Below are 20,249 nucleotides of genomic sequence, written 5' to 3'. Positions count from 1 at the left end.
AGGATGACTTGCCGGCAAATGTATCTGCTTTGTAAATTGCTGGATATTATATTGCGGGCAAGTCATCCTTGAGCCAAGTTTGCTCTCTTCATCTCTCATTTGATCCTTTTTAAGAGCTTTTGATTAGTTGAAAAAAAAAAAGAGAGCTTTTGATTGTAGTTTTAACATGTTGTGTTAATTAATTAACGATCATCTCCATACCAATATTAGATAGTTTATATGACGAATAAGAATTTGGCTCATAATTTATAAAATCATAGGTTCTGATCTCACTAGTGATATGAGGATCTTGTTGGTGGATAATGTGTAAGTATCTTTTTAAATATTCTTTAAATATAAAGGCATGTCTTGGTTTTGGTGATCAACTCATCTAAACTACTTTTTTTTTGTCAAAAAATGGATGACTTATGTGTTTTGGACATTTTTTTGAAATAAGGTTTTGTATCTAACTTTTGAGTTTTGCAAACTAAAAAACTTGTCGTAAGGAGAGCTTTATATGCATGATATCAAACGTATATATAATTCAATTTGAATTAGTCAGAGGATTTAATGTGACTATTTTTTACTTGTAGTCTAAAATTTGTAATTTGTCTCGTATAAATGACTTATTATTTTGTTATCACTCTAGGTTGCTTTCAGTTTTCTTTTTAAATTTTTTCTTTGGCATTATCGCCTTCTTTCCGCTGCTGATAAAAGACATGCTGCTCCTTGATTAAATGGTAGAAAAAGAGGTACTTCTGACTTAGTCCATCAACTAGCTTTTTGGAATGAAATAAAAGTCAGTTAACTTTTGCTTTGGATAAGAAGCAGCACGTTGGAGTTCATTGCTATGAGCAGCCATGCTTGCTTACTTCTGAAGAATTCCACAAGGAATAACCTCTTCAAATGCATATTTAAATACTTGCAATAATTTTGAAAACTAAGAGCTTATGAGAAGTTTATTTTTGTTAATTTTCATTTGTACTTTGTTAGAAATAGATGACTGCCATCAACATCAAGGTTCTATAAATGGAAAAAGATTGACATAAAAATAAAATAAATACATCACAATTTGAAATGAGTTGCATCATTCATAAATTATGATAGTATAACTTTTTATAGATTTTATATTATATATTAATATGTAGATTGCATAGCAATAGTGACAAGAAGCTTAACTTGCTATGTGTGAATGGCTACATAAATTGTAAAATATTATTGTGCTTTATCAAGTTTTTGAGAATATTGTTAATCAAGAGGTCTTGTTTTTTCATCCTTCTTTATAAGGTTCAAGGTTATTTATTATATTCTTCTCATTGATGCCTCCCATGATCTTCTCTGTACATGTCTAAATTATCTAAAATGATATTCAAACATCTTTTTGTCAATAAATTGCATAGCATTAACTAAAAATAAAGTTATAATTCATCCACAATATAATATAACTTGTAAAAGGTTTGTGGAGGGTCTTCAAATCATAAATGGAGAACAAAAGCAAACTAGAAATTTTATTATGCTGAAAACAAACCTTGCATTTGGAATTGACAAGCATTGCTTATTCAATTTATCGTCTTAGTTATCAAATTGTCTTGCCTTGTGACTAGTGAGTTTTGACAGTTGGGTTTGGAACATCATATTGAGCACTGTCTATGTATTATGCCTTGAATGTCACTTTCTGATATTTTTTGAAACATGACAGCAGTTAAGATTGACAGAAATATCAACACTACATCACATTTTATTGTGGGGGAATGAAGAGTAAGGACTAAAAAAAAAAAAAACAATTCATGCCAGATCAAGTTTTTTTAAAGATTTCAATACTGAATCATGGGAGGAGTTATGAATTGAGAATCTCAATGTGAAAAAATCCTAACTTGATATTAATGTTCTCATGAGATCCTTATTTGTCATTCTCTCTTTTATTTTTGCATGAAAATTTTATGAAGAATGATTTCTCTTATGAGGAATAACGACACAGGCAATTGAACAGTTATCAGCTCTTTCAACACCGTCAATGCATAGCTTTACCAAGATCTCTTTCTTTGAGACATGCAACGTTTTGCAATTTATTAAAACTCATGCTGAAGTTGTTCCATCACAAAATCTCATCCTTAACAATAAGGTCTAGATTGAACTGCACGTTTCAGTGCCTGAAAGAGGGAACATGTGTTAGTCAATCAACTAACCGTTACAGATAAAATGGATGAAGTCAACTTCTATTTGCTTCTATAATGCCTAAAGTTACACATACCAACATGGAAATTTATTCCAAAGAAGGACGGGTCTAGGAGATGCAGAGTGCAAAAGTCAATTGGTAACATGGAACTGTGTAGTTTGAAATATGCTTTTTTCCACCACACTGCCTATTAAATACACTACAATAAACCTCAAGAATTCATGCAACTGCAAGCGACCCTTAATATTTGAATGCTCTATTTGCAACTAAGTCTCCCATAATTATAATGTCATGAATCAATATTTACAACTCATCTTCTAGCAATATTTTTCAGGACCTAATTGTCAATAAATTGATCTTTCAAGACCTAAATGTCATTCCCCCAATATATTAAGATGCAGTATAGAAAACTGAGGTGGGCATCTCCCAATTAAACGTAGGTCCGCCATTGGTTGGAAGCCATCTTTGTCACGAGTTTTCTCCCTTTCCTCTTATATCAGACTCTGAAATAGCTTGTCGTTGCCCCTAGGGTGGACTGCATGTTTCAATATCAGAAAGAGAGATGTAGCGGTCAATTAACTAGCTTTTTCAAATGAAATGGAGAAAGTCAACTGCTGATTGAGATGATTCTAGATATGGATGGATTTGGATGGGAAGCATCACAAAAAAATTCATTACTGTGTGGAGCCATGCTTACTTTGAAAGAATTCCAAAGGGAATAACCTTTTCAAGCGTATATATAAATACCTCGCAATAATGCTTAAATGCAATTATGAGAAGCTCATTTCTTTGCTCGCCAGCCTTGCATGAAGGGCAGAGAGTGGATTTGAGTCGAGGATGACTTGGCGGCATCTTCTGTAAAACGTGATTCTATCTCTGGATGTTGCCGGTAGTTATTCTTGGCTCAAGTTTGCTCCCTTTCCTCCCATTTGAGACTCTGAAGGAGCTTGATTATAGTGCCCGCATAACTGCAACATATAAACAAAAATTATATTGTTACACAACTGTTCAATGTCACAACAAAGACTTGCTATTTCAATATTTTTAACCACTCGTTAGAAAAAAGATTAATTATTATTGAAAATATCTGCTAGCTTTTTCAAAAGTGCTTTGTATTGTCTGGAATACATTATTACCATTAGTCACTTAAACGCTTAGGCTTGAGTAATGGAAGAATATTGGAGACAAAAATGGAATATATCACAGCTGTTCAAATGCAATAATAATTATGTTCTCTTTTATATGGGAAAATATAAGTACATTTGCAGAGAGAACATCATTTAATAATTTGCAGGGCTAGCAAATTTTCGCTGTGATAAATCAACCTTTGTTATAAGTGATTGCTGCAGTGATGTTTTCAATTCATTTTGTACATGTATTGGAGGACGACAAGAAGTATTGAGGAAGTAAAACCAAAAGGTCAACTGTACTAGAAAGAAAACATAGAAGATTGTAAGAAAATATTGATGATTAAGAGCCCAGTTCTAGACTATTTGAAGCTAATTGCAAAGGATTAAAGCAGTAACTCCTCGAAATTATGCTCTACTTCATTCACAACTGCCACATTTACACCATAAATATATTGTTAATGAACTGTTCAACTTCAAAGCTCAAGCTATCACATCAAATACTTCTATTTAAATATTCTTAATTACTCTCTGGAGATAATCATTGTTGAAAACTTCTGCTACCTTTCAAGTACTCTGAAATGCATGACGACCATTTGCATCCATAGGCTTAAGCAATGGATCAGGAACATTAAAAGATAAAAAAGGCATGTAGCATAGTTATTGAACTTCAACAGTTGGGTTCTCTTCTAATTATTCCTTACATTAGATGCATTTATGGAAAAATAAAAAGGAAGCATATTGGCAGAAAATATGTGTCTAATGAGTTTGGACAACTAAGAAAATTCCAGAATCTACTCTAAGAACACAAGTTAGAGACGACTGAGAGGGATTAAAGCCATACTCCTTAAAATTAAGTCTATTTCACCCATAAGACAATAATTTCCAGAAAATTCGTTGAAGGCCACGAATTATATAGATGGACAACTATGAAAACCACAGGATTTTATGATACACGGAAACCTGAATCCTCAAATTAGATGTCTACAAAGATTGCCAACAATTTCTTATTAAACTTCGGAAAAAAACAAAGAACAAATGCCTATTAAACAACTTGGGCTAGTTGTTCTATACCAGGTGATTTGCATCATTCGTTAAACTGCCCTGTCTTGTGACTTGTGAGTTGTGACAGCTGAGTCAGGAATGTCATAATATTAATCATCGCTTTATCACTGCCAAAACAGCTCTGCATATTATGCCTTGGATGCCAATTCCCAATATTTGAGACGCAACAGTGAAGGTTGACAGAAATGTTAATAATGCTACATTTTTTGAGTGAAAATCTTAGAAAGGATGTTTTGTGATGAGTAGCAAACCACAAATAAGATCTTTCAACATCTTCAATTCATAGGTTACCTTTAACCATCCAGATAGATTTCTGAAGCATGCAATGCTTTGTGAATTCAATCATTTGCTCTCTTAGCTCACGCCAAAGTTATTCCATCACAAAATCTCATTCTTAATAGTAAAATCCAGAGTGTACTGCATGTTTCAATGCCTGAAAGAGATGCCATGTATGATGTATTAGTCAACTAACAAACCACTAGAAGGCAAATGGATAAAGTCAATTTCCCATAATGGCTAAAATTATGGTGCTAATATGAAAATTGTTTCCCAACAACCCTGGTTCTTGATAAGAAGCAGTATATAGAAACATGGGGCCATGTGTAGTTTGAAAGATGCCTTTTCCACTCTCTCCCTATGAATACACTACAATCAACCTCAAGCATCAATGCAGTGACTGAATTGAGAGCTTATGAGCATATAACTGAAGCTCAATGTTTTTTTTTTTTTTTTTTTGCTTAACGAGCCTTGCATGAAGGGGCAGAGAGTAGATTTGAGACGAGAGTGACTTGCCAGCATCTAGGCAGAACTAATAACCCATCTCTGGGTGTTGCTGGAAGTTTCCTTTATCTCTAGTTTGCTCCCTTTCCTCTCATATGAGACTCTGGAATAGCTTGTTCATTGCCCCTAGTTAATGCTTTTCTTATAATCTATGTATCTCGCTCATTGTCCTCCTTCTTTGCTCAGTTAGATTACAGATTTCCCAAAATTGGTTTTACCTCAAGATATATAACCCTTTTTCTTACTATAAATACATGTAAGATGAGCCTCCCTTAATATAAAGCTTTCCAATGAATTCACTATCGTTCTATTGTCAGTTACAAAGGCAACAAAAGCTAAGCAATTGGGGCAAAATAACAAAAAGAAAAGGAAAGCCACTGCATTCCACGTGCATAATACAAAGAAAATAGTTTCAAATACAGATGAACCAGCTTATTTCATGCAATGGGATTAATCTTCTTTATCTATAAAAGTTGTAGAAAGTGTCACGGTTTATAAACCGTAAGAGTGCAACTCATCTTTGGCTCCATGTAAAATGCATGAGGCTAACTCAATCACTCTACTTAAATACAAGATAGCTAACCTTGAAAGCACAAAAAACCACATTGTCCTGTTTCTTTATGAGTAACACGCATTTGAGTGATTGAACAATTGAGGGATCCAAATCCATAATAATAAATGAACTTGGATTCCCATATTTGCTCAATAATAGGGAATTGATACATGAGATTGAGAAGTGCAATACCAAAGATCATTTTTGCCTAGGCAGGTAGATCTTCTAATGTAATAAGATGCAAACTGAATAGTTTTTATCGAATAAAATTATGAAAATGAATAATTTTATTTTTTTCTCTATTGTTGACAATTTAAAAATATTTCTAATAAAAAGGAGAAAATTTAATTTTTTTATATTATGATCATTATGGTAATTTATTCATATTTTCTCCTTAATTGTAGCTTTATTTTTAATCTACCAAACACACAAACAGAAAGATATTTCCATATTCCAACACAATTTTTCCATTCTCATTTTTCTTTCCTTTGAAAATATTTTCAGTCTATCAAACGTCACAATAATTTTCCAGGGGATAAGAAAAGAAATTTTGCATTGATATCATTTTATGAAGATAGCAAGATTCTAAAAAATCATTTTACGAAGATAGTAACTACTTTATTGAGATGAAATTCGATTAAAAATGTCTTACATTTTTAACTATGTAAAGATTATATTTGCTGAAAGAAAAGTAATCAAAGTTGGCCATCATAAGGTTTACACTGGTGAATCAAACGCTGGAAGTCTTCATTAATTGATTAATTCCTTTAAACTAATGCTATAGCTTTTGACTACACCATTTTGTTGTTTGAAGTACAAACATGCACACAATAAATACATTATTGCTTTATTCTGTAAACCCAACCCTCTTCTCTTAATAGATATGCCTAAAATCCAAATTATACAATTTCCTTCTTGATTTCAAAATTGTATACTACCCTCTTAAATCAAAGATATAATACACTTTTCTTGGCCAGCGAAAGATATAATACACTGACCCTTAGCAAAAGATGAGCATTAATAGCACCTATTTTTCAAAAGAAAATCATATAACTATTATTTGTTTAATATAACAATTATTAAATGTGTATTTAGCTAATATAATAATAATAATAATAATAATAATAATAATAATAATCAATTTTTAAATTAAAACAAATTAAATAGTGCTCAATACAGAATGTATACAATACTAAAATAAGAGTTTAAAATTATATTTTAGTAAAAAGATCAATATTGCTTTTAGGCTTATCTGAAAGAGGGGGCCGGTGCATTTTGGAGATAATTAGTACATGTAAAAGTTTTGGTAAAAGTTAAATATGATCCCCTAAGAAATGAGGGTTACGTGATATGAGTCCTATGAGTCTACATAAGATAAATATTTTGGCCAAGAAAAAGAAAGAAAGAAAGAAAGAAAACATAAGATGACTATGACCTCCTAAACAATAGTCAAAGTTTGATCTCACAAACATTTCTATATATTTTTATAATAGAAAAGCAGATTATGAAGTCTAAATACCTCCGCAGGAAAAGAATAATTGTCACTCTTTTGGCCCAGTAAAAAATGCCACATCATTCTTTAAGAATTTTATTTCCACATAACATTTATATTTACAGCTTGCAAGTTGCAACAATAATTAATTTAGTTCTCTCATTAATGTTCTGTAGCAGAATATGTTCCAATAAAGTACCTCATTCTTGACAATGTGATGTCGATTCCATGGTTAAATTCCATCCCTGAAACTTTACCTACTACTTTTTTTTTTTTTACCTACTACTTTTTTCTTTTTTTGCACCAGCATGATTATTTTCAAAACAATTATCAGTTATCATAATAGGAATATTATTTATTTGTTCATATTTCCCATACAATTACGATATCAATCAACATCAAGATATCATCAACAGATCAGAGTATTTCCAGATCCTTTGACATTTGCAAGTGCAAAAAAAAGAAATAAATTCCTGGTGTCAAGTTTTATCAGTTGGGGACCTGAGCCTTTGACACACTCATATTCAGAAATCATGGCTGTTCCATTCAAGGGACATCCCCCCATTCCTTGACCCATCTTTTAAAAGATTCTATTCCCACAAAAGGAAAACCCAGAATTGAAACCTATTGATTGAAGAACAACTTGTAGAGAGCCCAAAATTGTCCTGAGAGAGAAAGAATTTTGACCTTCTAAGATCTCTCTTGCCCATTTTCAAGAGAAATAAACACAGAATAAATAAAAGAATTCACTTTTATTACCTCTTAAATGAGAAATTTCATATCTATCTTTGCTTGAAATTGTCATTGTGAGAGATTGAAAGCATCAATGCGTTTCATCAAACAGGTGGTAGGCAACATGTATTGCCATCACAGAGGAATCGGAGTCACTTGGCTCTAAAGGATTGCGAATGGTGAGTCAGAAAGAGAATATAGAAGGGACCAGAAGCATTCCCAATTTGCCACTTTTTTCTGCCTATAAAATGGCATGAAGAAGAAGCGAAGGAAGATAGAGCATGAGGTTGAAGATATATAGAGGTATGAGCTAGGCATGGATTTTCTGGGGGTCTGAGAGTCTTTCATGGAGAGGCGGAGAGTGAAATGAAGCCAAGCATGACTTGCCGGCATCAATTCGCTGCGCATGTATAAGCTTGTGCTTTCATCGCTCAGATCAGATTTCCCGGCAGGTCATCCTTGGCTACACTTGTCTTTCTTCTTCTCATGTGAGACACCAGCCCAGACACTTTTTTAACTCGAAGGCGGATCCTTGTTTGGGTGGGCCCTCATTCAGCATATTACATAACAGTGCCCTAAGTTTTTATATTTTACGCTGTCTACAATTTTGAGCCCTCACATTTTTGTTTATAAAAAAAATTTAGATAAATTAAGTCGTAAGAGCTCATTAGAGTCAAATCATATCTTCAGGCTCACAACACTTATAAAGGTCTTTATACATCATCTATTAATAATATTCTTATATTAATGGCAAGATTTAATCTCATATCTTGCTTGAGTTTTAAGTTTTGTTATTTTTGTTTTTGTTTTTTAACACTAACACACCCTACATTTTTTTTCATAGAAAAGCCCAGCCCCCCCCTCCAGAACATACACGTTATTATATATCTAACTTTAACTAATTCAAATTCACAATCTTTCGTCATCTAAAAAAAAAATTAAGACCTTTTCTACTGAAAAGAGCTTTGATGCCACTAGACTAGCAAGTCATTGAGACTGTTTTTATTAAAAAACCATCAAAATATGTATTTTCTTCTTCTTTTCTAACAAGTATTTATTTGAATGCTAATAATGCAACTTCTAGTAATAGATTTTACATAAATAATGCAAATTGCCGCCACCGCTGATTGCAAGGATTCATATAAGAGTTGCAATTTATTTAGGTGTGGATTTGAATACCATTGTAATCACTCAAATCTTGCATTAATGGCAATTTTACGTAGGGAGATCTTATACCACTCAAGGGCTAGTTAGTTGTTGAGTGGCTTTGGACCAACCTATGTTTAATTAATAGGTATCGGGGCCCTTTAATGACAATTTGCATGGTGGATGATCCACGATCCTTGACATTAATTAGAGTGCAATATAAAATATTGTTATTTCTAATTGCCATTTTTTTTCAAAAAAAATTGAGATTCATATTTTTATTTGACATATTACATTTAAAAATTATATTATATTTAAAAGAAATTCTTGCATGGCCTAGAAGTACTACACCATCTATACTTTGTCAGATAAAATTGCATCAATTCAATTCAATTATAATTAAATAAAATGTTATAGGATGTTATTATTTTAAGGATAAATGAGAAAGTTAACTTTTAAACTATAGATTTAAAAGCATATGAGTCCCTAAACTCATCTTCTCTATTTTCTTTTCAACTTTTAAAAATAGTGTAATTTGATTGTTAGTGGAGTTGAAAATAACAAACAATGATCCAAAAAATACAAAAATGACCAAGAAAACTTTTCTATAATCTTTGGGTCATTTACTACACTTTTTATGTTTTTTTATAATTTTTGAAATCTTTTTCTGGTATTTTTTACTAACTAATAATCAAAGTAACTTTTATTAATGACAAGGGTTAGATTACATAGTTTTTAAAAGTTAACGAGGAATGTTGCACAAAATATAAGTTTAGAATCTCAAACTCTTCCGGACCTATAGTTTATGGGCCAACTTGCTCATTTACTCTTGTTTTAATGACTTTATTTTTGAAATATAGTGCTTCTTTAATTTGTTGTCTCTTTTCTCCATGCTATTATCCAAGGCAAAATCAATTTATATTTACAACAATGAACCATCTTTTTTATATTATTATCAAAGAAAAAATCAATTTATATTTAAATTGCATCATCTTCAAAAGATAAATTATGCATGTTGCATCATATTTATCAAATTGTTAGGAATTATGTTAGATAATTTGATTTGAGTTGTGTTTGGGGACATTATCCTTAAGAGTTATTCTGCTACACAGGTTAAATGCAGTAACTCTCCAAAATTAAATGAACCCTTCCTATATAAAACAAGGTGCCAAAACAACAAAAATACACACGGGGAAAAGGAACTCAAGAGATGGAAAAAGGATACTTGAAAGCTCAAGAGCAATCTATACTGAACACTCCACAAATATGCCTTATATAAGTAATAGATGTACATGAATGTTGGGCACCATTACAACCTTTAAAGTTTCTAAGCATTTAAACATTGAATTTATATTAAGAAACTAATCAATAGACATTGTAAATTTCAAAAGTTTAGAGTTTTGAACAAATTATCACTAATTACTTGCAAAGTTTTAAAGATTAATACATTGAATAGTTAATCATCATTATGCATTGTAAAATCCTAAAGGTTTGAATGTTGAATTTGGTCCTTTAAAATATTTTTGAAGACAAAATATTTTGATAAAAGAGCCCAGCATCATATCTCACTCACATATAATATATGAGCACATTCATTCCTCTTTTTGGTTCATCTCACTTACTTAAATTCTCATCTTAGCATTTATACACTAAGGCTTTTTAATCTTGAAAAATGTGAGATTTCTTTTGACATACATATAAATAACAGGATTCGGATAATGTGCAGTGGCTTTTTGTGAGTAGTTTAAAAGTGGGTAATCATAATCGTACATTTTATCCAATAGTTGAGAAGAGAAAGGTGTACAAAAAAGACTTCTCATTTGCAAAATACACAATCATGTTCATCAAAATTTAATTTTTTTATTTTATATGTATTCAAATAAAAAATTATAAAGATTAAATTTTTTTTAATAAATATGTTAGTCACCAATTTGAACAGTAAAGACTAATTTGTACAGTTAAATTGAGTATTATTTTTTAAAATTTGTATGAATTAATTATCTAGATATATTCTTGAAGGTCAGATATAATATTAAAAATTTTTAAATAATTTTTGTAATTTTTTATTTGATAAATACAATATGAAAAATAAAAATATTATCCTAGCTCTTTCTAAAAAATATTTTTAAAAAAAATTATAAGTTAAAATTTAAAATCTGAACCATTGATAATAAATTTGGATAGTTAATTTATAAAAATTATTAAAATTCTAATATTAAAATTGGGCAATACAAATTAAATAGAAACTGTCCATATTAGTAATAAAACAGTTTCATTAAAAACATAAAATAAGATTGTGCTTTGCAAACAAGAAGTCTTTTTATGCACCTATTTTTTTAACCATTAGATAAAATGCATGATGATAATTACCCACGTTTCAACCACTGCACAATAAGCTATTGTACATGATCCGAATCCATAGATAATATGACAACAATTTCATGCCAGATTTGAAATTCACACCAGTTAATATGTGATAATATTAGCATATTTATCTTGTCCGAAATGATATTGGTATGTAATATGTTATACGTTTTCCTCTGAATTCTTGAGGAAATGTAGCCAATTAAAATGATTATTTCCACGTATTTCTACCAGCAATGCATAACTCAATAAAAGGTCCACCCTCTGAGGTGTCCCCTACAAAGAACTACAGACAAAATTAAGCTTCTTGTTGTGTGATATTGATTGGTGGACAAGTGGCAAATGGCAATAATCTGGGTGGGATAATCTCACTTCTTCTATTAACTTTTTTCTTTTTGCCTTTTAATGTAATTTATAGGTTAGTGTCAAATAAAAATATTCACTTTTTAATATTGAGGAAACTTTTAATTGGCAAAATGAGATACATGACTCTTAGGGAAGAAAATGATATTTTGATTAGGCTCTCAGTCTACATGCATAACTTATAACGTGTTCCTGTGTTTGTTCAGTGTTAATAGCACTTTAGAAGAGCTGGAAAAATACTCGTTCATATTCACGCTTAAAAAAAAAATGCTTGGTTAAAAAAATATATTCATGTTAAAAAAAAAAGAGCAAAGTTTTCTGATGAAAGCTAAGGCGATCAACAAAACAAGCAAATTAAAGTTGAATAAAGCACTTGCATTGATCCATTCGGAAATTTTAATGACCGCCTATTTGAGAGTTGTTCAATTGTTTGCTTGTTTGTTTTTGTTCTTATCGTTGTCTCTTATTTTTCTTGTATTATAGCCTACAGTACTCTAAACCCAAATCAATCTAAGCTGATTTGGGCCTTTTTACGTAATCGCTTTATTTTAAAGAAATTCATTCTTTTTTAATAAAAAAGTCTATACAAACACATTAGTCTTTCTTCAAAAAGAAAATATTAAATAAGAAAAATTTGCATTACCAACAACATTAAGTGAAGTAAAAATGATCCAGTTTTTTTTAAATAAAATTTCAAATTTAAGTTTTGAAAATAAAAAACTTATATAATAATAATAATAATAATAATAATAATAATAATAATATCTATTCTCATTTCATAATACTAAACATTAATGGAACTTACTTACATGAACGCACCATCACTCAATCATTTTTGTTTCACACGACGTTTCCTCCAAAATGATTTTATTCTGTAAAAATACGTGCCTTTATTTTTTATGTCATAAAAAATATTTTTTAGATCAATTTCTATAATGTCCGAGAAAATGAAATAGGTCTCTCTTTAAATATATGCTTCCGTAAGATGAAAATTGGAAATTATAGCCATCGATGTTGATTGATTTACTAATAATAAAATAATGCCATTTCTAAATTTGGTGCATGCATTTATATGTATGGCGATTATTTCTTTAGAATATTTTTTGGATTTGAATTTGGTAACTATATTTAATACAAGTATTGAGTGCTTGCATTATCTTAATCATTAAAATTTAAATCAATAATTTAAATAAATTCACTCATTTATTAATCTTAAATAGAATATAAATTCATAACTATTGATATGAATTTTAATAATTCAAATGATACAAGTATTCAATGCCTATATTAAATACAGTTACCAAATCCAAATTCATGTTTTTTTCCAACAAGACACTAGTGTTAAAAGAATGGAGGAGCATACTATGATATTTGATTTCCTTTTTTTAATTCCTTTTATTTCCATCAAAATGCAAAATAAATTACAGGAAAGCATTGGTGAAAAATCACACTATATAAAATGAAAAATTCTAAAATCTGTAAAAAAATTATTTGAATATTGGAAATAAAATTATATCTAAAAATTCATTTCACTAGAATATTGTGTTGGAAAATTATTACATTATAATATAATTATATGTTATTTTGAAAAAAAAAGTCTTAAAATGTTAAAAATAATTTTTAAATTTATAATAAACCTTTAAAATTTTAGTATAATTTTAGTGAACATAATTATTACTCCCTCCATTTAAAAATGTAAAAAAATTTTAACTAAATTTTACCTTTCAATAAAGTAGTTATTTACTTTTAAACTAACTTTATTTTTTTATATTTACCTTTATTAAACACCTTTCAATAAATACAAAGCCATTCATTAATAGGGATACTTTTAAAAAAAATGTAATGATTGCACTTTAAAAGAGTAAAAATATTTTAAATTTTTTAACATCAAACTTTTTTAAAAATATTTTATATTTTTAAATAAAAGGAATATAATTTTCTCGTTCTACCTTACGTTTACCTTTTTTTTTTTCCTTCCTGTTTTCTGGTTTGTTTTTTCCTTTTTCCTTTGTTTTTCCGCAAGAAGATTATTATATAAAGCCATGAGAGAGTCGTCTCCCTCGCTAAATTTGAATGTAGAGGGGAAAGAGAAAATAGGCCCCTCAGTCTCAGTCTCTTTTCTCCAATGACGACTGCGAAGCTCTTCATCTTCTCCATATTCTTTGCCTTACTGTTCGTTATGATTGCATCACAGAAATCATCCCTGGAGCCAGAGGATACAATTTCATCTCTGAGGATTGAATTAGAGCAACTCAAGACGAAGGTTTCAATTTTAGGTGGTTTCTATAATCTCTGTTTTTACTTTTTAGTTTAATATAGACTGTAGTACTGCAGGAAATTGACGTTTGGGTCCATTGTTCCTCGGAACCTTCCTTATGGAGGTGGCTGAAGCTTGAATATGATTAAGAAAGTTAGATGAATTATGATATTAAATTTCCTAATATTTTTGTTTTGAATTCATTGTAAAAATGGATTAGATTTTTATGATTTGTGAATCCTGGTCCGACAAAAATGAGAACTTTGAATTGCTGATTTTGAGAAATCTTGTATTTCTCTAAAATGTTTTTTGCAATTTGCTGGGGCATGTTATATCACCTTCGTTATGAGCTGTCTCCTCATTTTATCAATTGCTTATTTAACCATTTATTTCCGGCTTCTGTTTGCGATTTTGATTTGTCTTTCGTATCATGCAAGAGTCCACATTTGAGAAGAGCGATAGTAAATTGAATAAAGACGATGGCATTAAACAGATGGAGAATATTATTCCAGAGAAATCACAAAGTGCAACCCTACGGAATAAGATTGTAGCTCTTCAGGTAAATTTGGTATTTTTCTCACAACAGACTGCTAAATTTTATTATAAATCAATTTCTAGAAAAGAATCAGCCCATTGAGACAGTCAAATTTCCCTCTTTATGAGCCAAAATCATAGAGTAGCTAAGAATTCTACATAGCTAACTATAAGAAACAGTAATTTTTATCAACCTCATAGAACATTGAGAAAGGGATTGCTTGTGCTGAAGGGGAGATAAATTTGACTACATTATCTTTCATAGAGGAAATAGACAATACATGTTTATAACCATCTTTGTTTTCTATCAGCAAAAAGGGTCTTTAGATGCTTACCAGGAGCTGGAAGGATCAAATTCCCACGTAGCTGAGGCGGAGAAGCTGGTTAGTTATGCGTTCATTCCTTTATAAATACGTATCCTTGGCTTGCATGATCCATATGTAATTTTCCTTTAGGTTGACAGGTTAAAAGAAGAAATAGAAACACAAGAACCAAGAAAGGAGGGATTTTCTTGCATTCATCAAGAAGCTGACAAATTTAATCTACAGAAACAGAATAAATGTTTTTTAGTTCAACATCATCTTTTACTTTATATGATGCCCTAGAAATAAGCAAGCTTAAGATGACACTTTGCTGACCTTTTCGCACCATTGTCCATCTTCCCTAGAAACATTACATTTTCGTGACTCTAGGCCCTTTGATTTTTCATGTATCTTCAGTCTATGGTTTACAGAACTTTTTTTTTTTAATATTTCTACTTAGCATAATATTATGATTCCTTATGTTATTTATGCATGTGAATGGAGTTCCTCTAATATGCTATGCTTGATTTCCCTAATCCAGCTTCAGAAAGTTAATAATGTACGAATTCAAATGACTGAAGAAGCTCTTCAAGTGACAGAGGTTTGTTCAACCCTGTATCTTTGACTAACTTCATGTACCTTCTACTTAATGAGTACCTGTTTTTGTGGAGCTTGTAGGAAGAAATGATGAAGGAAGAATCGGAAGCCACTTTTATGAAGTCCCTGAAGGTCAGGAAATTATGAGCTCTTTTAGTGTTGTAGTTGCTGATAGGTGTAGCCTGAAACTATACCAAATCTAGTGTAGTCTGCGGCAACTGTTAGACTTTTATACTATGAAGTTGTTGACAGCATGATATCATGTGTTTGGAGAGTGGCTTCAGTTTACGGTTAACAATTTAACTATTTAGGAACGCTAATGCGTATTTTTCCAGCATGTTTCCTTTTTGTGATAAAGTGTAGTTGAGTTATGAAGTTGTCAAGGTATTTTTTTTGATAGAACAGGTTCCTAAGTTCTTATCAATTGACTAGGGTTTTATGGAAGTGTTGATAAAATATCTTATTCATTTTATAGCTTACCACTCTAGGTTTACTTTGATCGTTTCTTCTTGTCAGAGAACTTGAGCATCATATAATAGGCCTCCGGTTCCAAGTCGTTATTAATGAAAAATGACATAACACCAGTCAAGGCAAGCCTTCAATGAGAAATAAAGATGATATGAATGTCAGAACATTTCATTGTATCATTTACTCTGATATTCGATTGAGTACTCTCAACCACTGTCCACCTAGTAACATGGACCTTCAAAATTAGCTCTTGGTTTGGACTTATTTTGTTTACTGGAATCTGGATTATCTATCAAATATAGTTCTCTCATTGGCTGCTAGTCAACTTTAGTCATTTTCAGGCAGTTTTGCAGCTTTGTTGCATAGCCCTGTAGAATTTTATGTTCTTTCCATGACTGGTTGTGTCCTGCAGTCCTTAATAGCGGACCACTGGAATTATTCTTGGAGGCCTGCCTTGGACGCATTGTTTCCAAAGGTTTCTTTTTTATTAACAATTTTCATTATATGATGTCATAAATATGGTCAAGGGTACTGAAGTCTTTCACCATCTAAGAATAATTCCTTTTTTTTTTTTCACTTCTTTTACTCCCAGATATTTTTGAAATTGTCACAGGTTCGACAAGTTGGGGAGATGTGTATCGAAATGTTGAAGAAAGTAAGTCACTCGTAATATCATTGACAGTCTTTTCTGGGAATGACATAAATCAGCAATGATTTTCTTAATTGCTATATAATCCCATTACAGTCATGTTTACCCTCAATCGCTTTGTTTTATTTGAAGGAGGGGGTACCAGTTATGAAGGATCAATGGTTGTCATTCATTTCTTCTCTCGGTTCTCATTTCAAACCTTTAACTGCAAAAATTATTGAGGCCTATCATGTGACCAAGAACTCTTTGCTATCAAATACGGCCAATATACAGACAACATTTTCTCCTTTCATACAGGTACTTATAAACCTACGTTGTTTATAAGTATCTGAAGGAGTGGATACCAGCTGCTGTTTGAAACTTACGCTGCTCCCTCAATTGCTTTGTTTTATTTGAAGGAGTTACCAGTTATGAAGGATCAATGGTTGACTTTCATATCTTCTCTCTCTTCATGTTTGGAATCCTTAACTGCTAAAATCATGGAGGCCTGTCGTTTGACCAAGAACTCTTTACTATCATATACAGTCAAGATACAAACAGCTACTGCTCCCTTCATACAGGTGCTGATAAACTTACGTTGAACCTTTTTGTTTATAATTATCTAGTGACAATTTTATCAATATTATCGTTTCATATGTTACAGGAAGTATACAAGTTTGCTAAGCCCTACATCAATCAGTTTGAAACAGTGAGGAAGCCGTACACTGATATGGACGTGGTTATCTTGCAGCCCCATTCAGGAAAACCAGCGCGGGCATGCAGGATGTTGGTCACATCTATAATTTCATACCATAACCAGGTGCTCTCTTCTATTTTCTTCTTTTTATACGTCACGAAATGAATGTGACTTATGGATTGATTGGGAGCTTTCTTTCAATCAGATGTGAAGGAAGCATTTTTATCGGACTAAAATATTGGTGAAGCTAGAAGTATCTGCGTTAAAAGGATGAACCATTGAATATAATCCATCATTTCAATTGGGGGTCAATATTTACTTAAAGAATGTCGATTAGTGTTTCCCACTAGCACTTTTGAAACCCACCTATTCTTTGGACCTTTTAGGGGTTCTATGGTATAAGATCAAGCAGCGTAGTTGACCAGTTAGTTAAAAGTTAATCTCTTCATCCATTTGACAACATGACATGTAGTAGTTACCGGTCAGCTTGCTCATTAGATCAAATTGTTTTTTTACTTCGATAACCAGCAGAGTACTTGAAGCTACTTGTTTTTTTAAACTTGATGTTCCTTTATTTTTTATCAACTTTATATTTTGATTAGGTCCAACAATGGCTGAAAACCAACGAATTAACGAGACCACTTGCTTCCATAGGTTTGCCGTAAGTAATTTATATCTATATATCTAAACAACTTGATATCTTGATTAGGTACAACAATGGCTGAAAACTAGCAAATAACAAGATCAGTTGCTTCTATAGAGCTTGCTTGGCTTGCTGTAAGTAATTTTTATCCCCGAATAACTGCGTGTTTGGATACGTATATAATTGATTTTTTTACTCAAAAACCAGACACATGAAATAGTGGGTAATTGATTTTTTGGTTAAAATCCATTTTTTTCAAAAGCTAGGAATGTGAGCTTATGTGAAAAAGCAAAAGCATTGGAGAAAATTACAAAGGTTCAAGAAAAAAATTATAAAAAAGACACAAAATTTAATAAAAATAAAACTAAACTTTCTTCTCTTTTCTTTTTTTTTTAATTAAATTCAAACTTTGGATCTTCAAAAAAGTTACTAGCATAAGTTTTTATTAACTACCATCTTCTACTTAGCACTTACTATAAAACTACTCCAAATGAAATATTAATTGATAGAGAAAAATTAATTTAATTTAATTTAAAATTTAGGGTCATTGCAAAGATTATTACAAAAGTTGAGAGAAAGATTTTGCGTTATTTGTTACATTGTCAAAATTTTAAAGTAGTGTTTAATATCTTTATTAGATATGGCTAATATCTATGATGTCATTAGAAATTAATTTGTATATTGTCATCTTCATTAGTTATTGTAAAATTAATTTTTGGTATTTAAGAATTAAATCTTTCTTTTATGAAATTTATTTGAACTAAAATATAGAGTTATTTATTTATGTAAATTAAATTGTTAATATTAATATAGTTTAAATTTTTATAATTAATCTGTTATGTAATTTAAATAATATATTTTACTTCTTAAATAAAATTTAACAAATTTAATAATATTATATACAAATATATTAATAATTTAATTTTAAAAAGCAATGTCCTTTAAAATAATTTATATAATTAAAATTTATTTTAACTAAATTATCCAAACATCTTCAATTCTGTTAAAATTAATTTAAAAAAAATATCTAAACAAACTGTGTTATAACACAATCAACTATGATTAAAATCAATCATATTAATCAATTATTTTTATAATTAATTATACTCAATCGAAATTCAATCAGTTCTTAAATCTCTAGGAGGTAGCACTGTTCACAAGTTGTGATTAGTGCAACTTTTTATATGTGGCTCTGTACAATGCATGAGCCACATGATCTACGGATCTTGTTATAAGAGCTTTAGCATAACTTAATTCATCAAATGTAATTTGCTGTCCTCTTCATAAGCCTGTATCATATTTTGTTCTATTTTTCATTCAGGCCTCTGCTTTACTGTGCTTGCCTGTTGTATGCCTGTGTAGATTTTATTCAGCTATTTTTAGGTAAGTATCAATCGGATGTGAAGTTTTCCTATTAATTACCCCACACGCGTATTGTAAACACGCGCGCGCACACAGTTTTGTATTAATGTTTCACTCTTGAAATCCAACTTTAAAGTTTTATTTTATTTTAATCATGCCAACTTTAACATTTTATGTATATAGGAAAAAAGTAAGGAAGCTTGGGCGCGTTTCTCATTCAAAGAACATCCACCGCAAATTAAAAAGACCTCTTGATATTAAAGCCATGAGATCGCTTAAGCCCTTCTGGCCTCTGGGTAATCAGTCCAAGCATTCCTAGTTTTGATTTTTGGAAATTGTGAGTTCCTATTCCAAATCTCTGATCCAGTTTTTTCGGCCTTGAAAAGAAGCTATGGCCCCTTTTGTAGCTCATCCTCTTGACTGTAATATGCATATGAAAACAGTGGATAAACTGAGTTTCATGCGAGTATTAAATACATGAATAGATTCCAGTTGTGTATTGCATTTCTACTAAGGAAATATTTTTCTTTCTTGGGCATCTAGGTTGGTGGATCATTGGTCATGGTTTGTATAAATATGAGTGCTCTTTGACTTGAACTTCTAAATGACAGCCAAGTTTAACCGGAAAAATGTACTAGTACTCTTGGTTTACCTTTCTTGATACCATGATATATATATATATATATATATATATGGCACTACTTTGCTTTGAATTTCACCAGAATCTGAGTTTGGTTAATATTTTGGAATCCTAGCCTTGTTGAAAGAAAGAGTTTAGAAGACTATTTTTCTTTTAATATAAAAATCTGGTCAACCCCTCTTGTTGAACCATTAAAACTAATGTCTTAACTGGTTTAATAAAACAATCAATTTGATACGCTTCGACTATGATTTTTGTTATCAATCTTTAAACAAATGTTTTAATTGGTTTAGTGAGCAGTTTGGTTTTTAGTACTTTAATTTTCTCTCCACTTATCAATTTGT

At 30.8% G+C, this 20,249-nt stretch overlaps 1 protein-coding gene and 1 long non-coding RNA gene across 8 annotated transcripts; one reads left to right on the top strand and one right to left on the bottom strand.

Moving 5' to 3' along the window:
* Nucleotides 1-1,991: 1,991 nt before the first annotated feature.
* Nucleotides 1,992-9,552, bottom strand: LOC129319903 (uncharacterized). Of its 4 annotated transcripts, XR_008595549.1 has the most exons (6): nucleotides 7,932-9,547; nucleotides 4,639-4,780; nucleotides 4,357-4,544; nucleotides 2,903-3,123; nucleotides 2,231-2,690; nucleotides 1,992-2,129 (listed from the first exon to the last, which is right to left on the bottom strand). It is a non-coding gene; the product is annotated as an uncharacterized LOC129319903 (long non-coding RNA). The 4 variants fall into 4 exon arrangements; XR_008595547.1 differs by having other exon boundaries at nucleotides 2,032-2,690; nucleotides 7,932-9,552; XR_008595550.1 differs by having other exon boundaries at nucleotides 2,032-2,690; nucleotides 4,357-4,481; nucleotides 7,932-9,551.
* Nucleotides 9,553-13,870: 4,318 nt separating this feature from the next.
* LOC129320923 (uncharacterized) lies at nucleotides 13,871-19,886 on the top strand. Of its 4 annotated transcripts, none has more exons than XR_008595848.1 (13): nucleotides 13,871-14,053; nucleotides 14,472-14,593; nucleotides 14,880-14,951; nucleotides 15,412-15,471; nucleotides 15,549-15,599; nucleotides 16,348-16,410; nucleotides 16,528-16,590; nucleotides 16,717-16,881; nucleotides 16,983-17,144; nucleotides 17,228-17,383; nucleotides 17,970-18,037; nucleotides 19,225-19,286; nucleotides 19,449-19,886. XR_008595848.1 is itself a non-coding variant. In XM_054966606.1 (13 exons), exons 1-13 carry the CDS (start codon nucleotides 13,903-13,905, stop codon nucleotides 19,457-19,459), a joined length of 1,176 nt encoding a protein of 391 aa, XP_054822581.1. In that variant the 5' UTR covers nucleotides 13,871-13,902; the 3' UTR covers nucleotides 19,460-19,886. The 4 variants fall into 4 exon arrangements, 3 of the variants coding, with proteins under 3 accessions (XP_054822581.1, XP_054822580.1, XP_054822582.1); XM_054966606.1 differs by lacking the exon at nucleotides 17,970-18,037 and adding an exon at nucleotides 17,863-17,921 and having other exon boundaries at nucleotides 16,549-16,590; XM_054966605.1 differs by lacking the exon at nucleotides 17,970-18,037 and adding an exon at nucleotides 17,863-17,921.
* Nucleotides 19,887-20,249: the final 363 nt, after the last annotated feature.

Source organism: Prosopis cineraria, unplaced genomic scaffold (assembly GCF_029017545.1).
Source record: "Prosopis cineraria cultivar Desert tree isolate PC_DT_omini unplaced genomic scaffold, ASM2901754v1 PC9, whole genome shotgun sequence".
Lineage (NCBI taxonomy): Eukaryota > Viridiplantae > Streptophyta > Magnoliopsida > Fabales > Fabaceae > Prosopis > Prosopis cineraria.
Note: the sequence above shows the minus strand (reverse complement) of the source record. Positions and strands in the feature narration are given on the sequence as shown.

What these genes read in the sequence shown, in the direction of transcription:
- LOC129320923 (XM_054966605.1), top strand. Translation starts at nt 13,903, where the DNA reads ATGACGACTGCGAAGCTCTTCATCTTCTCCATATTCTTTGCCTTACTG. An exon ending in CATTTTCTCCTTTCATACAG is followed by an intron (nt 16,882 to 16,982) that starts GTACTTATAAAC and finishes TTTTATTTGAAG; the next exon opens with GAGTTACCAGTTATGAAGGA. An exon ending in CTTGCTTCCATAGGTTTGCC is followed by an intron (nt 17,922 to 19,224) that starts GTAAGTAATTTA and finishes TTTTTCATTCAG; the next exon opens with GCCTCTGCTTTACTGTGCTT.